This window comes from Cornus florida, unplaced genomic scaffold (assembly GCF_030987335.1).
Source record: "Cornus florida cultivar Cherokee Brave unplaced genomic scaffold, ASM3098733v1 CherokeeBrave_3.0.0_Hap2_Chr10, whole genome shotgun sequence".
NCBI lineage: Eukaryota > Viridiplantae > Streptophyta > Magnoliopsida > Cornales > Cornaceae > Cornus > Cornus florida.
In genome coordinates, this window is record NW_026775580.1 from 41,339,003 (window position 1) to 41,363,099 (window position 24,097).

At 40.4% G+C, this 24,097-nt stretch overlaps 1 protein-coding gene across 2 annotated transcripts in view; it reads left to right on the top strand.

The window, feature by feature from the left end:
- The window catches only part of LOC132275927 (protein ANTI-SILENCING 1-like), a 72,706-nt gene that overhangs the window by 23,218 nt on the left and 25,391 nt on the right, over positions 1-24,097 (top strand). For both annotated transcript variants that reach the window (XM_059777130.1, XM_059777129.1), the window contains exon 5: positions 19,165-19,191. In XM_059777130.1, coding sequence (XP_059633113.1) covers positions 19,165-19,191 — 27 coding nt within the window. The remainder of the gene's footprint in view (positions 1-19,164; positions 19,192-24,097) is intronic.

Genomic DNA, 24,097 nt, shown 5'->3' on the forward strand with positions numbered 1-24,097 from the left:
CTGGAGTTAAGTGTGCTTAACTTGGAGTAGTACCAGGATGGGTGACCCATGGGAAGTGTCTGGTTTGAGGGAGCCAAAAACAGACAATATTATGTCTGGATAGGGTGGGGGTTGTTACAATACGTCAATATACCACTTTACTGGCTGTTATCAATCAACTCAGAAGTGAGATTAATTGAAGAGGTTTGATTATCATTTTGAAAAGAACAAGACCCTAAATAAAATAAACAATTAAATTAAACTTAAAATAAATTTACCAACTATGAAGGCTACTAATCTGGTAATTGCTTGATTACACGCACTTATGTTGATCGATACTAATATGATAATCACGTCTGATGCATAAATAAAGTTTAGAGAAGTGCACACTAGATTTATGTGAAAAAACTCCTCATCGGGATAAAAAAACAACAGGACTTGGTCCGGCCAAACAATCCACTATAAAGAAAGAGATTGTAAAGCAATTTAAAGTGCAACAAAGATAAATGAAGTTTAGAGATGTGCATGTCATATTTATGTGGAAAAACCCCTCATCGGGATAAAAAAACCACGGGACTTGGTTCGACCAAACAAATCATGGGAAAGAAAGAGATTACAACTAGATCTGTTCAACCCATAAACTCTAGTTAACCTATACTGTAACAACTCTCACCTAACCCACACACAATATTGTCCGCTTTTGGCTCTCTGGACCAGAGACTTCCTAGGGGTCACCCATCTTGGTACTACTCATGAGTAAGCACGCCTAACTTTGGAGTTCTCAAGGCCATCATTGCTTTAAAACGCGTTGTGTCATATAAAGGTGTTAAACCTACATATAGCACTCCGCCTTTCCTAGGCGATGTGAGATCATGACACCCTGTAGCCTGCCAGTGTGGTAGCTTGCCTAGTGTCTCACATGTGCCCACATCACATCCGCCCACAAAGGTCGTCACAATCACCCCTGTGGGGGCCTAATGTTCTCGTTGGCCACACTTTCGGCTCTAATACCATTTGTAACAACCCTCACCCTACTCAGACACATTATTGTCTGCTTTTGTCGCTCCCGGAACAGACTTCCCAAGAGGTTACCCATCTTGGTATTATTCCAGAGTAGATGAGTTCACGGCTATTACGGCTTTAAAACGTGTTGTGTCATAGCAGGGTGTTGAGCCTACATATATAACTTCCTCTTTCCCTACCGATGTGGGATTATGACACTGCAGCCTGCCAGTGTGGTAGCTCGTCCAATGTCTTGCACACGCCCACAAAGGTCGTCATATATAGACTAAACAAGACACTAAATCTTCACACCCAGAAGATTTTTCAGGTTGCCCTCCAGCCAATCCATCTAACAATCCAAATCCCATTGAATCCACTTAATCGCATCGAGCTCTGCTTCACCTCAAACTCTTTCCAGCACCAATCTATCCCATTCATATTTTTTGGTTTTGGAGTTTTACACTCAGTGCGAGTGTTGATGCTGAAGTTGTTAGCACAGTACCGCAGTAATTTTATGAACACTAAAGTAACATCATAATCACCAAGTCTAATGTAGATGATATGGATGATGAAGGATAAATAGGAATGAACCTATCTATATGCCAGACATCACACAAGATGGAACTCTCACATAGAACTTCTCGTGGATAAACTAACAAATGAAAGATTGAAAAAGCTTCAATGTGAATCTCACGGCTTTTCCTAACTCTCTGGCTATGCGGTATACGTCACACCTCTAGGGTTTTGTTAAGACTCATATTTATGGAGAAACATACTTGTTCCCCAAGCATACACGACTTGATATTCAAGAAAATCAGTTTAGGGAACAAATCATGAGTTCCTTATTCCATTGGATCGATACTTATAGACCTGCGATCGATCCATGATATACTTACTTCGATCGTTACTTGTTCAGCTACTTACATAGCTCCGATCGATCAATACATTCCAGTCTTCGATCGAGACTAGTCATGATCACTGCGATCAATATATTCATAACTATGATCGATTGATATGTTTCAGACGTTGATCGAGATGTATATGTAATTCTAAAAATGTTTTTAGAATTTTTTTCTTCTCAATGCACAAGCAATGTCAAAATTTTAGCAACCTACAACGTAGCAAATATCGCACGAATGCATGTTTGGAGAAATTTTTCTTGATGCACAAGGACTTGCTTAAGTTTTGAAACCTTAGAGACTTAGCTTATATAACCTAAAGCATGCACAAACTAATCTTCCAATTACGTATTAAGAAATGATATGTATAAAAGAAAAAGCTCTAGAATCTTAATCTTAACGTATATAATAAATAGCAATGTGTTAAGAACATATTTTCCTAATTTTTGAATATAGGTGGAAAAAATTAAACACACTTGGGTTCTACATGCAATTTTTAAATTAAGAACATTTAAGACATGTATGTATGAACCTAGATGGTTATAGATGATAACAAGTGTGATTTTTAGCTTTTTAGCCTTCAACTTGAGAAGATGACATCTTTGACCTTTGTAGATGATCTTAGACCTTTATGCCCTTTTGATGTAGCTTTCTTCAACAAGTGTATCTTCACACTAATTTCATCTGACTACCTATTTCTAATTCACTCACTAAAAATATAAATGTTACAATTCATTGAGTGAGTTTTGTTTTATGAAATTTACCAATAACATTACCAGGATCTTAATAATCCTAATGGTATCTTTGCAATTCATTATATATATATTTTAAAACACTCAATATTATATCTATAGTTTATACCAAGAGCTTTCCCCAAATCTATAGATTCTTCTCATGTCTCACTAGGTAGCTTCTTGTGTAAGTTTATGATTTTCCTACTTGTTATAAATCCATATTTGTTTTCCTACACAGTAGTTGCATGTTTTCTCATTCAATTAATCTCTTCTTAAGTTCCATAGCATGACTTATTAATTTGATACCATTCATGATCATTGTGATCATCATTCTTGCCTTTTTCTTACTTGAATGAGGTTGATAACATAATTTTTTCCCCATCTTTTTCAACTACATGTCATGTTTCTTATTAGTTTTAATTTTTTGAAATCAATTTTAATTACTTCATCCTATGTGAGTTTTGGTTGCTCACACGTGTATGTTGTATAGGACTATACAACTTAAGTTTGCTTTCTTTTATTTTGTTATTGTTACGACAAACACAGGGAACCAAGAATAAATCAAGAAACACGACAGAAAAGTAATCACAATACACAGAAAGAACACAAAGATTTAGTGTGGTTCGGCAAAGCCTACATCCACGGTGCAGATCCGGCGAAAGTTCACTATGCAAAAAATTGGAGATTGCTCCCTCCGTCCCATAATAGTTGTTCATCTTTCTTTTTTAGGTTGTCCCAAAATACTTGTCCACTTACCAAGTTTAAACAACATATTTCTATAAATACCCTTAAAATTTTAAAAAATTTCAAACTTGATTATATATATATATATTTAAACTTGAAAGGGTAGCTTTGTAATTTTTGAAGGGGACAATGCAATAATTACATGTCCCCTTGAAAAGTTCTACTCCCCAAAAGGGACATCTAATGTGGGACGGAGGGAGTACAAGTTTTCAGCCCCTCTCTTTCTTTTTTGCGATTTTCAATGTCTCAATTTCATTCCACTCCAAACCCTAAATGCCATATCAGGTTACAAGAGAGTACTAATTAGGGTCCACGACCCACATGAAAAAACGGGTTAAAAATTTATCTCGGAGCCAAGCACTTGAATCCCTAGAGCTTTGGTGGGCTTGGGCCCACACAAAGCTCATCCAATGGGTCATCATGTCGTAAACGGGTTGTAATGTGATCCGTCACCAAATTTGGGCCACAAACATCACAAATCTCCACCTTAGCTTGAATTATGCCAAGCTCCACAATCTCCAGATACTCCTTTCGCCTCCTCCACATGCCCGTAAGGGCCTCAGCAACTGCAAGTACTAATCAAGTCAAGACAATGTCCGAACTTGAGAGTAGGAATGACCTTAGTCATAATATCTGCCGGATTCTCTACTATGCCAATCTTCCTCGCTGTAATAAGACCCTGTGCAACCACATCTCTGGTGAAATGAAACCTTACATCAATGTGCTTGGTCCTCTCATGGAACGTCTGATTTTTAATCAGATTTATGGTACTTTGGTTGTCGGAAAACACACTCAAATCATCTTGCTGCAAGCGTAAATCATCAACCAAGCCTTTTAACCATATAGCTTCCTTCACTGCCTCTATAGCTACCTTGTACTCAGCCTCAGTAGTAGACAATGCAACTACGGGCTGCAAAGTCGCCTTCCAATTGATCACACTCCCACAAAGAGTGAATACATACCTTGTCAAGGATCTCCTTCTATTAAGATTTTCAGCATAATCCAAATTAACATATCTAGCAACACTACCACACATGCTGCTAAGCAAAATCCTTGCATTCGCTGCTGGTAGCGATATCCCCTCTAGCGACCACTTCCGCCAAAGTTTGGAATTTCATCATATGTTCAGGGCATAGCCTCTGTCATAGACTCATAGACTAAGCTAACATATGTACTGCCTCGCAAGTACCGCAATATCCACTTCACTGCCCGTTAATGGACTTCCCATGTCTATCCATGTATCTACTCACTGTACTAATTGCATGTGAAATGTCTGGCCTAGTGCACACCATATCATACATGATGCTACCAACTGCACTAGCATAAGGAACACGAGACATGCTCCACCTCCTCCTTGGTCTGTGGTGACAATCGTGCTGAAAGTCTAAAGTGGGCAGCCGATAGAGTACTCATAGGCTTTGATGCTTGCATACCGAAGTGTTCTAGCACCATTTCAATGTATTTCCTCTGTGAAAAATACAATCTGCCTCCTCTGTCCCTATGAATTTCCATACCTAATATCCTCTTTGCAGTACCAAGATCCTTCATCTCAAATTCACCACTAAGCTGAGCTTTCAACATGTTAATTTCAAACATGTTATTGCAAGCTATCTATTGAAGATTTAATGGAGGAATCAATGGAGGAAAATCTTTCGGTAATTGATGTTGTTTCCTATTATTGAAGATTTGATGTTACTAGAGGAATTAGCGGAGGAAAATTCTCACAGCTTCTTATTTTCTAATTCTTTCCATTCTCATAATTTCTTCTCCGATATAAAGGACCCCCCAACATTGTATTGTATATGAGTTGAGAGAGTATTATAAAAGTGATGTAGCTATTTGGACTATTTGTGCTGTGGATGTAGGCCTAGGGGCTGAACCACGTAATATCTGTGTGTTCTACTCATTTGATTTATCTATTTGCTTCCGTTTTATGCTTTACAACATGGTATCAGAGCCTAATTTCTCTTCCTAGATTCGGACCCCTATTTTGGGGTATTCTCTTAGCATTTGAAATGTTGCTAAGGGTTTCTCGGTACTATTTGTGACTTGTTTGAGCTGCCGGCTTGTTTGGCAATAATGGTCTTCGGCTTTGCCGTGTCTTCGACATTTTTTATTTACTTGTTTGGGCTGCTAGTGTGTTCGGTAGCATTGTCTTCGTCTTTGCCGTGTCTTCGACAGTTTTTATCGACTTGTTTGGGATGCCGGTGTGTTTGGTAGCATTGTCTTTGCCTTTGCCGTGTCTCCGACAATTTTTTGTTGACTTGTTTGGGCTGTCGGTGTGTTCAGTAGCATTGTTCTTCGTTTTCTTTCTTGTCTCTTCACATTCACACTTGTTACTCGTTATCTCAATGGTAAGTTGGGTATTCATGCTTCAGCTTGAGGGGGAGTATTGAAGATTTAATGGAGGAATCAGTGGAGGAAAATCTTTCGGTAATTGATGTTGTTTCCTATTATTGAAGATTTGGTGTTACTAGAGGAATCAGTGGAAGAAAATCCTCCTTGTTTCCTATTTTCTATTTCTTTCCATTCTCATAATTTCTTCTCCTATATAAAGGAGCCTCCACCATTGTATTGTATATGAGTTGAGAGATTATTATAAAAGTAATGTAGCCATTTAGACTCTTTATGCTTTGGATGTAGGCCCTAGGGGCTGAACCACGTAATATCGGTGTGTTCTACTTGTTTGATTTATCTATTCGCTTCCGTTTTATGCTTTACAACACTATCAACATACATCAACAAATACCGTTGACAATTATCAAACTCACTCCTACAGTAACCATTTCCAACCATAAAGGTGTTCTCGCTTGTACCACTATCTAGGAGATTGCTTCAGCCCATACAAGGACTTCTTTAGTAGGCAAACATGATCTTCCTTTCCTAGAATCTCAAACCCCTTAGGTTGATGCATATAAATTTGCTCTTCCAACTCGCCATGCAAGAAAACAGTATTGACATCAAGCTGCTCAAGCTCTAAGTTAAAGCAACCATAGCAAGTAAACACCTGGATTGAACTATGTTTCACCACAGGGGAAAACACTTCATTGAAGTCTACCCCTTCCCTCTGTGAGACTGTGTATAGCCCTTTGCCACCAAGCGTGCCTTGTATGTCGCATCTTCCACTCTTGGAGTTCCTTCTTCTTGAAGACATATTTACAGTCCACAATCTTTTGGCCTTAGGCTTCTTAACTAGCTCCCAAGTCTGGTTCTTATGAAGAGACTCAATCTTCTCGCTAATGAAAATAGACCACACCACTGTGCTGACTCTCCACCTGTGATGGCCTCATGATAAGTTCACGGCACCTGCTCATCAATATCCTCTGCCACACTAAGTGCATAACCAACCGAATTAGCATGTGAAAACCCATACTTCTGAGGTGGCATAGTCTCCCTCTTAGACCTGTCTCTAGCTACACTGTACTGCCGCTGCAACTGTGCATCTCCCTCAGCCCAAAATTGCACCTGCTCATTAGTTCACCGATCAAGACTATCCTCTAATTGAACCTTTAGATGCTGCACCTGCTCACTCACATCCTGAGCTCTACCTCAATTAACTACCTCCTTTTGCGAAGTAAGGGTCGCAGACTCATGAAAGGTCACATCCCTTTTAAAAAGTATCTTCTTTCCCGAAGCTTCTGGGCACCATAATTTGTATCTCTTGACCTTGGGATGATAACTAAGAAATATACATTTCTTAGCCCTCGGTTCAAGCTCCCCCTCGTTCACACGAGCATATGCAAGACACCCAAATACTGTAACTTGCAGGAGAACCAAACTTAATGCAGACCGGTTCACCAAGTAACTAGTTGTAGAAATAGCTTCAACCCAAAACACTTTTTCTAACCTTGCGTTGGATAACATACATGGTGCCCTCTCCAATAGCGTTCTGTTCATCCGTTCTGCAACCCCATTCTGTTGCAGTGTCTTCCTCACTATGTGGTGTCTCACAATCCCATGAATCTCATAAATTCTCCATTACAAAATTCGAAGCCATTGTTTGTCCTGAAGCGCTTCACCTGTTTTCCAGTATGCTTCTCAATCAAGGTCTTCCACTGCTTGAACGTGACAAAATCCTTATTCTTGTGCTTCAAAATGTTAACCCAAACTTTCCAAGAAAAGTCATCATACATCTACCATCACCATGTGAAGTAACTTGAGAGGGACACAAAAGATCAGAATGTATATAATCCACAGTATCCTTGGTCCTGTGAATTTGTGTACTGAACTTCACTCTGCACTGCTTCCCGAAGACACAATGCTCATAGAAATACACAGCTTTCTAGTTTTTTTTGACCACCAAACAAACCCTGCTTACTCAAAACATCCATTCCACTCTCACTCATATGCCCAAGCCCCAAGCCCCATAAGCCATAATCTTGTAGTATCTAAATATGATTTGAGGACGATTCAACAATTGAACCCGTGGCTGTGCTACCTTGCACAGCATATAAACCATGCTTCTTCAGTCCCTTAATCACTATAAGAGCACCCTTTGAAACCCAAATGACTCGACCTTCAGCCTTGTAAGTGCACCCAATGGAATCCAGCGTACTTAGGGAAATCAAATTCTTCCTCAGTTCTGGTAGTCAAATGTCCTTAGTATGCGATCTGAACTATACGACCTACAACCTTGCACGCCACATCATTCTCCATCAGAACTTCCCCTCCATCTGAATAAGCGTGAAATGAGTTCCTGATAAGAGGTAAACCAGTTCTTGTTTCGGTAAGCGTGAAACGAGCAACCTAAATCAAGAATCCACTCATCCCAAGAGCCACCGACAGAAATCGCGAGAACGTTACCACCATCTAAATCATTACCCTTTGCAACAGCCAGAGTATCAGCTTCAGAGGATTTTCCCTTTCCCTTCCTACGCTCCGGACAATCGTTCCAGAAGTTCCCTTGTGACAGATGTAGCGTCTCAACACCTTGGTTTTGTTCTTAGACTTGAACGACCTCTGCTTTCAGGCCCTCCCTCCTGATTTGTTCTCCCTCTAATAAACAGCCCATTTGCCGAACTTTCTTTATTGCCCTCAAACGCCCTTTTTTGCAACTCTTTGGAATTCAGAGCTGGCTTCACGTCTTTCATGGATAAAGCAGTTTTTCCATACATCATCGTATCGATAAAGTTCTCTCTCTCTCACACTCTATTTTTCTGTGATTTTCAGTGTCTCAATCTCATCCCACTCCAAACCTTAAACACCCTTATATATTGGGCTACAAGAGAGTACTAATTAAGGTCTACGGCCGACAAGAAGAAACGGGTCAAAAATATTCCTTGTGGCCAAGCCCCCGAACCCCTAGAGCTTTGGTCAGCTTGGGCCCACACAAAGCTCATGCAACGCCAAATTCGGGCCACAAACATCACAGTTACTTATAGGAACCACTCCTAACTTTTCCTTATATTAACCCTCTATCTACTATTTAGTCTTATCGTCCTTTTCATCTTGCATTGAAAAGAGAAATAGGAAGTAAATGTGTAAACCAAGGTAGATATGCTTGCTACCTACGGATACACCAAGGGGTAAGAGCAAGGATAACGAAAGTTTCTTCATAACGAGCCGAAGACTCAAATATTATTCTAATTTATCAAACGTTACTTTTTAGTACATGAGCAAGTGCTTAAATTAGGGATGCCAAAATTCAACACGACCCGCCAACATGACTTAAACTTGACACGAAGTTAGCGGGTTTGGTTTGACTTTAATTGTGTTCGTGTCCTTATTGTGTCAATTCGTTTAATTGATAACTTTATTAAACCGGTTTAAGTAATCGTGTTAGTTCAACCTGATTAACCCGTAATATATTTTAAACCAATTACTATGGACATCTTTATTATTTCAATATAAACACAATGTTTTTTTTGATAAGTAAACATAAACTATCATTAAAACGCTTAAAAAGGGAGCGAACCCGGTACAAGCAAAGCAAAGGACACCATAGGTGCCACTACAACTTCAAGTTGTCAACAAAATCCAAAAGGTTATCCGTAGATGAACAACTTTTCCCGTTGACCCAAAAGAAGAGAGAATGCAAAATATTCAATTTAATAGCCCAAACAGGAGACACCTCGCCTTCGAAGGATCTCCTATTCCTCACGCCACAGCCCCCACCACAAACAAAGAGGAGTTACCCTGCAAGCTTCTCTAACTCAGCTGCCCACTGACCGCCCTCTCCAAGCCTCTAACATCTCCATCGTGGTCCTTGAAGCAACCCATCCACCCCAAAAACAATCAGGAACATGAGCAAGTGCTTAAATTAGGGATGCCAAAATTCAACACGACCCGCCAACATGACTTAAACTTGACACGAAGTTAGCGGGTTTGGTTTGACTTTAATCGTGTTCGTGTCCTTATTGTGTCAATTCGTTTAATTGATAACTTTATTAAACCGGTTTAAGTAATCGTGTTAGTTCAACCTGATTAACCCGTAATATATTTTAAACCAATTACTATGGACATCTTTATTATTTCAATATAAACACAATGTTTTTTTTGATAAGTAAACATAAACTATCATTAAAACGCTTAAAAAGGGAGCGAACCCGGTACAAGCAAAGCAAAGGACACCATAGGTGCCACTACAACTTCAAGTTGTCAACAAAATCCAAAAGGTTATCCGTAGATGAACAACTTTTCCCGTTGACCCAAAAGAAGAGAGAATGCAAAATATTCAATTTAATAGCCCAAACAGGAGACTCCTCGCCTTCGAAGGATCTCCTATTCCTCACGCCACAGCCCCCACCACAAACAAAGAGGAGTTACCCTGCAAGCTTCTCTAACTCAGCTGCCCACTGACCGCCCTCTCCAAGCCTCTAACATCTCCATCGTGGTCCTTGAAGCAACCCATCCACCCCAAAAACAATCAGGAACATGAACCAAACATTCGGGCAATGCAACAAAAGATGGTTTACAGATTCATCTGTCTTCTTGCACATACAACACCAATTAACTGCAATTTGGCATCTTCTTTTAAGATTATCCAGAGTAAGAATGCTACCAAGTGCCGTTGTCCACGTGAAAGAAGCCACCTTCAATGGTGCTGTAGTCCTCCAAACAGCCTTCTAGGGAAAAACAGTGCTTAACAACTCCGTAAGGCTTCGATAAAACGCCCTCACCTCAAACACCCCTCTGGAACCTCCCATCCACACCATCTTATCCCTGCCTTCCCCCTCCACCACTTGCCTATAAATTAAAACCATTAAATCTGTAATTTCCAGAAGCTCCCAATCATTGAAGTTTCTACGGAATCTCACATCCCAAGTTACTCTCCCATTATCAAGCTGATAATAATCTGCAACCATAACATGCTTATCCACGACAATCCTTAAAAGGTGAGGAAACCTACGAGCCAACACAACATCCCCACACCGCAGATCCTTCTAAAACCTAACATGACGACCATTCCCAACTCTAAACCATATCCGCTTGGAGTACTCATCCCATCCCCTCCGAATACCTTTCCATGAACCCATGCCCGCTGGTGATGTCACAACTCTAGTCTCCCAACCTCCCTCCTTTTCCCCAAAACGACATGCAATAACACGCCTCTAAAGCACAGACCTCTCACACCCAAATCTCCACAGCCACTTACCCAACAAAGCTTTATTAAACAACTCCAGCTTATGAATCCCCAACCCTCCTTTTCTAATAGGGGTGCAAATTTTCTCCCATTTCACTAGGTGGTACTTGAACTCCTCCCGATGCTGCCCCACAAAAAATTTCCCTGAATTTTGATCAAGTCTATTAACCACTGTACTAGGAATCGAGAACAGGGACATAAAATAGGTACGAAAGATTAGAAAGAGTGCTTTTCAACAAGGTGAGCTTACATCCTTTCCACAAGTATTGCTTCTTCCACTCGGAAAGCTTCTTTTGGAAATGCTCAACAACTGGGTCCCAAATAGCAACTCTCCTCATAAAAGCTCCCAAGGGCAGCCCCAAATAAGATATCGGAAATGACTCAACACCGCACCCTAAGATTTCTGCAAGATCATGAATATGATTCACCTTCCCCATTGGAATCATGCTTTTCCCAATATTAATTTTCAGCCCAGAAATGTGAAAACAGGCCAATACACACCTTAAATGCCTCATCTGAGTCACACTCGCATCACAAAAGACTATGGTGTTGCCTGCAAACAGCAAGTGCGAGGTAACAATCTGATTTGGGGTGCGACCCACTGAAAGGCCCTGAATGTAACCTAGTTGTTCCGCCCTTTTCATCAGCTTGCTAAAAGCTTCCATTACAGTGATGAAAAGAAATGGGAAAGAGAATCCCCCTCTCATAATCCTCTCGAGCTTGCAAAGAACCCTGCTGGTGACCCATTCACTAAGATAGAGAATCGAGCCATTGCAATGCAATGATAAATCCACCCTCTCCATTTGGTTCCAAACCCCATCCTCTCCAACAAATACATTGAGAACTCCCAAATTCACATGGTCATAGGCTTTTTCAATATCCAATTTACAGACAATCCCTGGATCACCACTCTTATGCCTAGCATCAATACATTCACTGGCAATTAGGACCAAGTCAAGAATTTGCCTTCCTCCAACGAAAGCATTTTGGGACTCCGAAATAACTCCATCCAAAACTTTTCTCAACCTAATGGCCAGAACTTTGCAATAATCTTATAAACAGAACCAACCAAACTAATTGGTCTGAAGTCCTTGGCTTCAACCGCTCCACCCTTTTTAGGGATTAGGGTGATGAAAGATGCATTCAAACTTTTCTCAAAGTATCCGTCCACGAAGAAAGCATCCATGGCTCTCATCACTTTCGTCTTCACCACCTCCCAATTCTTTTGGAAGAAAGCAATGGTAAAACCATCCGGACCCGGCGCATTGTCCCCATCACAACTCCTTGGAGCTTCCAACACCTCATCCTCACCAAAAGAGCTTTCCAACCACTCCCTCTCCTCTCCAGAAATAATGTTAAACTCAAGATCATCCAACAACGGCCTCCCACTAGCAGACTCTGTGAACAACTTCTGATAGTATAACACAAACCCTATCTGGATATCCTCTTCAGTTGAAGCCATAACACCATCAAAATTGATCTTCCCAATATTGTTCCCTCTTCTATGAGAATCTGCTAAACGATGAAATTTTTTTTTGTGTTCCGATCACCTTTTTTAAGCCGCAAGGCTCTAGATTTCTGTCTTTACGAAATTTCCTCCATCACCACAATATGGATGAAAGCCAACAAAATAATCACACATAAGCACAAGATATAACGTGGTTGAGTCCAAATCGGCCTACATCCGCGGATGAGAAGGAAATCTACTATGATTTCTGTAGAGATACTACAATAGCAGAGTATTTACACCACGTGCATGCCTTTCACCATGGACCACTATGCCATTATGTCTTCTTGCTACTAGTGCCACTAGTGTTTTTCCTACTCTATTAACCCACAAACTATTTCTACCCATCAACTCCCTCATGAGACCACATATTTCTGACTCATAAGTCTAAACCCATAATCTCAGTATCTATTTGTAGAGTCCTAGCCTCCTAGGCCCAATTCCTTGTTTAACAAGGATTACAATTCCTTAGAAAGTCTCATCTTTCTCAATCTCACTAAGTCTGAACCCATAATTTAGGAATATATTTATAGAGTCCTAGGCCTAATTCCTTGTTGGACAAGGATTATAATTCCTTGGAGCCCAAGATTTGTCGTACAAGAAATTCCTAACAAAATGAAACTCTAAAATAGAAACCTAATTAAATTACGAATTTGAGACAAGTTCCAACAATCTTCACATCGGCTAAAATTCTATCTAGCCAGTTATCGCTTCCCTCGACGTTGATCATGACAATTCATTGCACCTTCAATCTTGAACAAAAACCAAATCAATCTTGAACACAAACCAAACCAAAATAGGGACTTCAACCCACAGAGTGTTTCCACGACCAGTTTGATTTAGGGACTTTTCACCGGAGGAGCCAATTTCTCCTAGTCTGGTTTGGGGACTTTCACCAAAGGAGACAGTTCCTCCTTACTCTTTAGATTGCATGCCAAGATGTCAGGAGCCTCCCGCAAAACTTTGTATACTACCCGATTAGTCAAACCTCCAAGGCTTCACATTAACTACTTGAGATTCATGCCATGTAAACCATCACGATTTTCTGACCATTGTGACCAAGCAAGGCAATTGACTCTACTGAAACCGTTGCAACACTTGTTGGGACTCCTTGTGTTTTTTGGATCTCCTTCCCCAAGGATCTCACGAACTAAACGTCCTAGGACACGCTTTCACCATCAAGATGATAGCAGTCAACAAACATTTTGGCAATCCTAAATGGTTTCAGGAAGGAAAGTGCCAACAGTCTTATCTCCACGCTAACAATCCACCCAAAAGTGTATGCTCTTGCTCCTTACCCTAAATCTGATGTGTTCGTGGAATTCATCCCATCAGTGCTAGAGAAGTCACATTCGTGGAGCACCATTCATCCTTAGAATCTCTGAACTTGCAACAAACGACCCTCCTCCATAATTAGTGCTTCTCCACCCCGAACCTCCATAGCCTTTCTTTTTCCTGTAAATAACCTCCATAGCCTTTTGCCCATCAAGGCTTTGTTGAAAACATCCATCCTCCTAATCCTCGAGCCCCCACTCTGAATAGGCATGCAATCCTGCTCCCAACGTACTAGATGGAATTTGAAATTATTCCCCAGCCCACCCCAACTTTGTAGCTTCTCGATCCTCTTTTGGATAGTTGTGGGCATCTAAAACAAGGACATTAAGTACGTTTGAAGACTCGAAAGAGTGCTCTTCATAATAGTGAGGGGTCGTCTTTTGAGAGAGAGAATGTTCCATCCCGCCAATCTCCTTTCCACCCGCTCGACAGCTGGATCCCAAAAAGAAGCCCTCCTCAAAAGAAAGTTTTTCATTTTAAATGCATCAAGTTCGAAGATTTAATGGTTTTAATAAAATCTGAGGAAATTAAAGAAAGATGGAAAAGTTACTTTGATAAATTGTTAGTTGAAAATCAACTAGGAAGTTCAGGCTTAGAAGAATATAGTAATCTTAGGGATAACATATATTTCCTTGTAGGGTCAAGGAGAGTGAGGTTGAAAATTGCATTAAGGAAGCTGAAACTAGGACGGGCTTTAGGGCCCGGTGGCGTCCCTATTGAGGTTTGGAACCGTTTAGGGGTGGATGGATTTTCTTAGTTAACAAAATTATTTACTAAGATAATTACAACTAAGAGAATGTTTGATGAGTTGGCACAAAAGTAGATATAAAAATAAGGGAGACGTACAAAGTTGTAATAATTATCGTGGTATTAAATTAATTATTCATACTTTGAAACTTTTTTGGTGGGGGGGGGAAGAGAGATTGAGAAATGACTAAAGTGGGAAACTGTAGTGTCGACAAATCGGTTTGGATACATGCTTTTGGGGGGGGGGGGGGGGGGGGGGGGGGTGGTGTTTAAGGAGACTAATGGAAAGATTTATGGAGGAGAAGAAAGATCTTCATATGGTTTTTATTGATTTAGAGAGAGCCTATGATAAGATTTATAGAGATCTCGTATGGAGGGTTTTTAAAATGAAAGGAGTCACAAGGGGATATATTGACACAATAAAGAACAAGTATGATTGATGTGTTACTATACTTAGAACGACTATAGGGGAAACAAGTGAGTTTTCAATTACCTTTGGCTTACATCTAGGTGGCCATCGGATTTTGGATTCAGCCCTCATTGCTAGTGAGTGCATGGACTCGAGGTTGAGCAGTGGTGTTCCAAGAGTCCTTTGTACGCTTGATATTGAAAAAGCTTATTATCACCTGAATTGGAACTTTTTAGCTCTATGTGTTAGAGAGGATGGGCTTTGGAGAGAGATGGAGTTGATGGATCGAGTTCTGTGTTTCTTCTGCGAGATTTTTGGTACTGGTGAACGGATCTCCGACTGGTTTCTTTAGCAGTTCATGGGGAGACAGGGGGGGCCCCCTTTCCCCTTTCTTGTTCATCATTGTCATTGAGGCCCTTGGTAGGCTGAGAGGAAGGGTTGTGGACTTGGGTTTTATTAGGGGTTTTAGGGTGGGCAGAGATGTGGCTCATTAGTTGGAGATTTCCCACCTGTTGTTTGCGGATGACACTTTAGTTTTTTGTGATGCTGATTTGTCCCAGTTGAGATTTTTGAGGTGTGTTTTGGTTCGTTTTCAGGCAGTTCTGGTCTAAAAATTATTGGGAAGAGTGCTTTAGTTCCTATGGAGAGGTTCCAAACATTGTCTCTCTTGCTATGGCTCTTGGATGCGGGGTTGGTATGCTTCCCATTTCTTACCTTGGTTTGCCTTGGGGTCTCCATTGAGGAGGGGAGGTTGGGATCTAGTGATAAAGCGGTTTGAGAGAAGACTTACTGGGTGGAAGAAGTATCTTTCGAAGAGCGGGAAAGTTATGCTTATGAAGAGCATTTTGTCGAGTCTTCCTACATTCTCTCTCTCTCTCTTTCAGATTCCCTTCTCAGTGGCCGGTAGGATTGAGAGGATTCAGCGGACCTTTGGGGTGGCATGGGAGACAAGGTTAAGTAGCATCTTGTTCGCTGGGAGCAGGTGTGTAGGCCTCTTCAGTTTGGTGGTTTGGGGTTAGGAGGGTGGTGCCTTTCAATGGGGCTCTTCTTGGCAAGTGGCTGTGGAGATTCAGGGGTGAACGTCACAGATTATGGAGGAGACTCATTTCGTACCGCTTTGGGGAGGATAGAGGCGGTTGGTGCTCTCGTGCAGTTACTTCAGCAGGAGTGTTGGTGTTTGGAAATTCATTCGGAAGGGTTGGAATGAATTTTCTAAACAAATCAGATTCAGAGTTCGAGATGGAAGGAGTACCCGTTTTTGGATGCATCTTTGGTGTGGAGACGATTCTTTGGCTTGTTCTTTTCCCAGGATTTTTAGGTTTGCTGCTGATAGACACGCGTTAGTTGCTGACTGTTATCATCTTGATAATGGGAGGATTACCTGGGATGTGTGTTTTTTGCGTTGTTTTCAGAACTGGGAATTAGATAATGTCTCTGCTTTTTTGGAGCTTTTTTCAGAACTAGGAATTAGATGATGTCTCTGCTTTTTTGGAGCTTCTTTATAGGCGGGAGTTGGATGGTGGAGGGTCGGATTCTCTATTTTGGGTGGCTTCTCCCCAGGGAAGATTTGATGTCAGCTCTCTGTTTTGTTGCCTTTCTGTATTTTCAGGGGTTAACTTTCCTTGGAAGGCGGTTTGGCATTCGAAGGCTCCTCTCAAAGTGGCCTTCTTTGTTTGGACAATAGTTTGTGGAAAGATCTTAATGCTTGATGACCTGAGGAGGAGAAGACACGTTTCTATTAATTGTTGCTGCAGAAGACAGGTTACTGTTAATTGGTGCCGTATGTGCAAAAGGGATGGGGAGTTGGTTGATCACCTTCTTTTGCATTACCCCGTGGCTCACAACTGTTGGTGCCTTATTCTTGGCTTGTTTGGTGTTTAGTGGGTTATGTCTAGGTATGCGAGAGGTTTGATTGATGCTTGGAGATGATGCCTTGTGGGGCCCCTTGCCCATGATTTTGGGAAGGCAGCACCCTTTTGTGTTTGGTGGTGCATTTGGAAGGAGTAGAATAGTAGATCTTTTTTGATGGAGTGGAATATTTCTTGGGGGCCCTAAATTTTCTTATTGTTCTCTCTCTTTTTTGTTGGGTTATGGGGAGAAATTTTAAATCTATAGAGGAGACATTTGATTTTTTGGGTTCCTTGACCTCTTAGGTCCTTTTTGGCTTCAGCCTTTGTGTAGTTTTTTTGGGATGCATTCCCCTTTTGAAAGCTTTCTAATACATTTTTACTTATCAAAAAAAATATTGTTTTAACTCATGACACCAGATAAGGAGTTAATGCCAAATTGGAGGTTTGAAGGATGAGTAGGAATAAAATTTAATATATGCCGTGTACTTTTATTAAATTTAGAAATACAAATGAGAATGCAGTGAAGATTTGAGTATCAAGAGGTACAAAAATAGTGAACGTTTTCGTTATTTAGGCTTAATTATTCACAATGAAAAGGAAATTGGAGATGATGCTAATTAAAATATCAAGGAAGGATGAACTAAATGGAAGAGTTGTCTAATATATTGTTTAACCGATGTATCCTGTTAAGATTGAAAGGGAAGTTCTATAGAACAGCTATGATACTCGCCGTACTCTATAGGACAGAGTGTTAGGCAGCTAGGAAACAACATATGCATAACATGAGTGTGGCGGAAATGCGAATATTGCGATGGATGTGTGGCAAGACTAGAAGGAGAGAATTAGAAATGAACACATTTGTGATATGGTTGAAGTAGCACCAAATGGAGATAAAATGAGAGAAAATTGGTTAATTTAATAAATGAATGATCTGGAACGAACTTTTAGATGCCGCTTGTGAACAACTTTGTTCAGTTGCATCCCTATGCACAATTGTAGCTAGAGTTGGGGTGAAAGTGAAACTGTGAAATTGTGGTGACATAATGGAAACTTATTTTTTTGAGGTTAGTCCTTGCCTTTTCGACCTTAGGTTTAGGTGTCTATTGACTCTACTCAAACCAAATTCTCAACCATTGGGTTCCGGGTTCGCTTGTTTTGTAAGCTTTGGCCCATTATGTTGTGTCCAAAAATGTAAGAAGTGGCTGTTGATTGCATAATATCTAATACCACTTCCCAAGATAACGATCCCCTATACATTGGGTCATCCTAGGTCCACTAGATCCTTGGTGGGGGCTTGGAGAGGGTGTACAATGGGGGCCCAAGCTTGGGATATTTTGAAAGAGAGAGAGAGAGAGAGAGAGAGAGAGAGAGAGAGATAATATATGAAAACGTATATCTTATTGAGTGAGTAATACAATAATATAATGGTGTTTATATAGGAGAAGCTACAAGAGTAGGTGAGTGGGAAACAAATAAACCCTATACATGGTAATTCTATATATGGTAATGAGGGGTAGGTGACAACTCATACAATACTAACTGTATACGTGTGACAACTCATACAATATTGTATAATGTGACAACTCATACAATACTGTACAACAGTATGATTGGAGGGTTGCATCCTTATGTGTCTGGTGGTAATTATGATTAGAGAGGAATAAGAGATCTTTTGAAGGAAAGGAGACTCTTGTTGGGACTTGTTGAGTTTATTAGCACCTTTTTTTGTTGGGTTCTAGGGAGAAATTGTAAATCTTTGGAGGAAATTGTTGATAATTTGGGTTCTTTGAGTGTTTAGAGGCCCCATTTGGCCTTGTGTTTCTTTTGTGGGATGCATCCCCCTTTTGGGCGCTTTAAAACCAAATAGCCTCTCCTCAAGAATTCTTTAGTCCTAAACAATGACTCAGTCCAATGAACTGATTCCACCTAGTTGTCAATGTGGCCATTAGATAGTGATGATGCATATAAAATGCTTTATGAGGATCCCCGTAGTTCAACAACAAAAGCCTCAAAGAAAGGATGTTGGTGGGCCAGTGGTGGGACTGTAGTAAAGTAATTCCATGACAGTCTTAATGGCATTGAATTATTGCAGGAAATTGCATTTCAATGAATGCATTGTATGTGTGCAACTGCGTGTTTACATGATTGGTTGGACCATCATTTAATCTCTTGTAAAGCATGGCAATGGTTTGTGCATTATAATTCTGCTAGTTTATTATCTTGCTAAATCCTCATATGCATTAGGCATACACGTGTATTGTGTTGATGGTTTTAATTTTATTGATGATGTGGATGTCTGGTTTTCTGCTTTTTAATCACAAGTTACCTAGATAAATCATGATTCTTACATATATGTTTTTTATGTTGTGTTCGCAGGATAAAAGCAAATGGTTTAGGGAACTTGTAAGTAGTTGATCCTCACTTGTATTATATTTTCTATGCTTTCTTTTTTGGTATTCGTATTTGCCTCCAATCAGGATAACTATCAATTTGGATGATGAATTTTTATGGCGTTTCACATCTTGTGATAATTGACAATTAAGTTTCTCTTACTCACTGCAGCTAAATCTTTCTCCTCTGATTCCTTATTGGGAAATTATTTTGTCTAATTATAAGTTGGTTTGGATATTTTGTGCCGCAAATATGCAGAATAGTTAACCAGTTAGTGGTACTTGATTGCTGATTTTTCATCAGGGTTTTATTTTCCCAATATTGTTGTGAAATGAGTGCCTAAAATTTACGTATTTGTATTGCAAATATATTTTACTGCACTGATTCCTCCCTCCTTGGCTAGGAGCTACTGAACTTAATGTCAGGATGTTCAACAGAATGTCTACTTTAACATGGTGGGATAATTAGTTTGTTGTTGAAGATTTGTTGACTGACCAAAAGAACTCAAAATTGAGCAAATTGATATAATAATATTGTTATTATGAGTTGCTTTCCGGACATACAAAATATCAACATGAGATTCTTAGTTTTATCACCTACAGAAAGGAAAATAGGTCTAATTCTTAAAGTACTATCAATCATCAATGTGGATATTGATTCCAAGCCATGTCAATCTTTTTAAAGGTAAATTCTGACTTAGGATGTGTCAAATTTGATACGGGTCTGTATCCATGTGTCGGATGTGGCAAATTTTCAAATATGACACATGGATATTTCTAAATGCTTGTATTATTTGATATATTTTTTTAATTTTTTCTTGAGTAAAATAATCTGTGTAATGTAGTGTTTAATATAGGTATTTCAGTCTTTTTGAAGAAATAGTATAATAAAATTAAATTATATTATTGGATGTGCTTTTTAGGTGCATGTCCAACCAAAAGTGTCAGACACATCTCGTGGCCATGGGTATTGTGCGTATGACACGGGTACTTTACTTACTTTTGAAGAGTTCATGTGACATAGGTTTGAATAAAGCACACCTTTGGAAATGCTTTGTAACACATCCAAAAGTTATCCAAGTCCTTTAGTGTCAATCTCTTTAATCCTAAGATTCATTCAGGATACAGCCAAACATACCTTGTCATAGTATATGTGGTCAAAGTTGATGAAAATCGTTAATTGTGTATTGCTTCGTTATCTTAATGTGATATTTGAGTAAAAGTTTCAATCAAACCTCTCTCAAGAAAATCAACATGCTCATAAACTGAATTAGACCCAAACCATTCTAAAATATCTCGAATTCCAACTTGTGTTTTGACTGGGAAATTGCCTACACAATGACTCTTAAGTCCTAGTAATCTTCCTTATTGGCAATTAAGCAAAAAAAACTAAGTCCTAATATACCAGACGTAAACTAATCAGGGTAGAAAAGTCAATTATATGATGGTACGAAAAATTTAAAGATCATGACCAAATTAATTAAAAAGTGTTCCTCAGGGGCATTACCCGTCCCCATTTAAAACGATGAGTGATGACTTGCCTACCAAAGTGTTCGTAGAGGTAGCTAGACTACCTCCTCTGTAGGCTAGAGGTGAGTCCAGTGTCTTGCCAGTGTTGGAGACGAGAGGATTATGCTTCAAAGTAGAGGATAGGGGTTTTTGGCAGAAGCGAGATGTATTGCAGGCATGCCTCGTTTGGATGTTCGATAAGCCAGTGGGTTCGACTAAGAGGATACCTGAGTGGGCTTCTTCGAAAGCATGGAATGTGGCTAATGGACTGGGGGTGACGATGCTGTGACACTATGTATTGTTCCAATTGCCATTGCACACACAGGTGATTAGAGTCCTTCTCGAGGGGAAGAGATCGTGGGGTGCATATATATATATTTGATAAGTCGGATATTCCGGCATCTTGAAGGGGATAAAAAAAAGTCGATTGTTTTTGCATGGATTACCTCTTCACTTGTGGTCTGATTCTCTGTTTTGAGCCATCGGTGACACATGCGGGGGGTGTTCAAAATGGCTGAAGTCGTACAACAAGATGCTTCGAAGGTAACGATCATTGTCAAAGAGGGTGGCCACATTCTGGAATTCGATTGGGTGGAGGACGAAAGGCTGTGATTCAAGGTGCAGTGTTGGAACTGTAGGAATTAGTGTCGATCGCATCTCTAGCTGGTCAGGATGAATGAGAACTAATTCAGAGGATCAATAGTGGAAATCGAGGGAGGAGACGGTGATTAGAGAGAAGAAAGGGATGCCGGAGCAAAGTTGTCGAAATTTGGTACTGAAATGGGACCGAATATGGGAGGATAGGGGCATTGGATCAAGCACGCGCTTGTTGTGTGTGGGGTACAGAGGCAGAGTACGTGTCCATGCTGTGAAGTTAGGGCTAACGGTAACAAGGGAAGGGAGGTAATTATAGGAAATCGTGGAAGGCATATATTGGCTTGTATGTGTACGGAGACACGTGACAACAAACATGTAGATTTCAAAAAATACTGGGCATGTTTTAGTACTCACAATAAGTTTGGGCTTTTTAGTTTAGGCCCAAACGAAGTGGAATGGGCCACAGAAAATGAGCCATTGAACATAGGTTGTCGTTTTGAAACTAAAGACCACAAAACAAACCCAACTTCAGATCATAGGCTGGATCATAACAAAAAACGGGCTGGGCTTTTGAACAATCAAACTAAGATAACCTGGAAGAAGCCAATCCTGTCCAAGAATGGGAGCAACAAAGCCAGCCCAAGCCCAGGCCTTACTTGGAAGGAAGTGGACTTGGATTGAAAAGCAAAAATGGGATGCGACGAGCCAGACCAATCCAACTCAGTCCTAAGAATAGGTCAGTGGGCCTAATCTCAATCTTATTTCTTTGTAACCCAACCCCTTCACCCCGTCTTCATCTTATGTGCTTGTGGGTACACCGATAACCATAAGGGGTCTGATTATCCAGATGGGGTTCTTGACATGGATCGTCGAGGAAGTATTTAGTTGCCGGAGGGAAGCATAGGCTTGACAATAGCTTGGGAGAGATTTTTGTATTGTCAGGCAAAGGGAGAGATGAGGTGGTGATTTCGCTCTGTATTGGGTATGGGATACAATTGAAAATTCAGCAAACCAAGTAGCAATGCTATTGGCAAAGCTGCGCCCTACAGTAGGTTGGTTTTTGTGGGCTAATTAATGAAAGTGATTCTAAGAGTGGGCAATGTGTTGCAATCGGTTTTTGCTTGTGGAATGAAGAGAAGAGGGTTGATTATGATCCATGGGGTGGATCGAACAGAAGAGGAAGGGCGATTCTTCTTCTGTTTGGGGCTCATCAGATGGGTATAACAGGGAGGAAGATATGGGCTTTTGGTTGATCCTTTCGATTGTTCATAGGAGATGGTGCGTATAGAGGATGGGGACTGTGGCGAGGGTCTGTACCAGCCTCTGGTTGTGGTGGGGCCTGAGGGTGTTCGGGATTATTAAAGATTTAATGGAGGAATCAGTGGAGGAAAATCTTTCAGTAATTGATGTTGTTTCCTATCATTGAAGATTTGATATTGTTAGAGGAGTCAGTGGAGAAAAATCTTCCCTTTTCCTATTTGCTTTTCTTATTTCAGCATCTAAATTGAACATGGTATCAGAGCCTGGTTGTTCTTGTAATCCCATCTAGAATTTGAGGGGGAGTATTGGAATTACTATCATGGAGCATGTTCTCTTTGTCTTCACATTCTTTTCCCGGCGTTGTTTCGGCCATTTCCCGGCATTGTTCCGGACATTTCCCGGCTTTATTTCGGACATTTCCCCGCTTAGTTCCGGCTTTTCCCGGCATTGTTTCGGCTTTTCTCGGTGTTGTTCTGGTCATTTCCCGGCGTTGTTTTGGCAATTTCCCAGCGTATTTCCGGCTATTTTCCCTGGCGATTTCTAGTTTATTTTCCCCAACAAGATCCGGTCATTTCCTCCCGCAAGATCTGGTCAATTTCCTGACTTTGTTTTGGACACCTTCTCATCATCTTTCGAGGCGTTTCTTTGGCAAGTTGGGTATTCATGATATTCATGCTCCAACTTGAGGGGGAGTGTTGAAATATATAAATATTTCTATATAATCGTGGAGCAAAATCCTCCACCAATCATGGAGATCCGGTCAATTTCCTTCCAACTATAAATATTTATATATAACGGTGAAACAAAATCCTCCACCAATCACGGTTCCTCCTTTGACTATTGTACACCTTCCATATTTTCTTATCCTTACTGTGCCTATATATAGGCTCTTTGTATTCAAGCAAAATATATCTAAATAATAGAAATGTAGCCCTTAGCGACTCTTTGTCCATGGATATGCCTGTATTCTCCATGTATACTCAAGCCTTAGTGCCGAACCATGTATATGCCTGTATTCTCCATCTTTCTCTCTTCCCTTTTCCTCTTTGCCTTTCTTATTTCCACATCCAAATTTAAGATTCCTCTAGTAATACCAAATCTGCAATAATAGGAAACAACATGAATTACTGAAAGATTTTCCTCCATTGATTCCTCCATTAAATCTTCAATAGGGATAGTTTCATTGTTATTTCCGATATTGATCGTGAGGAGATGCGGTTGATGGAAAACATCGGAGAGGTGAGCAAGAATTTGGGATTAAAGTTTGATGAGAATGAAGAGAGGGCTATGGAGTTGTTTCACTATATATATAGGGAGTGGCAAGGGGTGAGGAGTAGAGGCTTGTCCTGGAGAGCGGAGAGGGTCCTTCGTGGTCTTGTTTCTTATGTGAACTATGAAGGTAGGGGGTTCCATTGTGTCTGTATGAAGTTATGGGTGTTGGCGGCGATTTAAATGTTGTTAGATCCCCAGCTGGGTTATGCATCGACTTCAATTTTGGAGGGTGCATTGTTTACATGGTCAAGAGTCCCCCATTCCCTCTTGCTTTGGCAGAT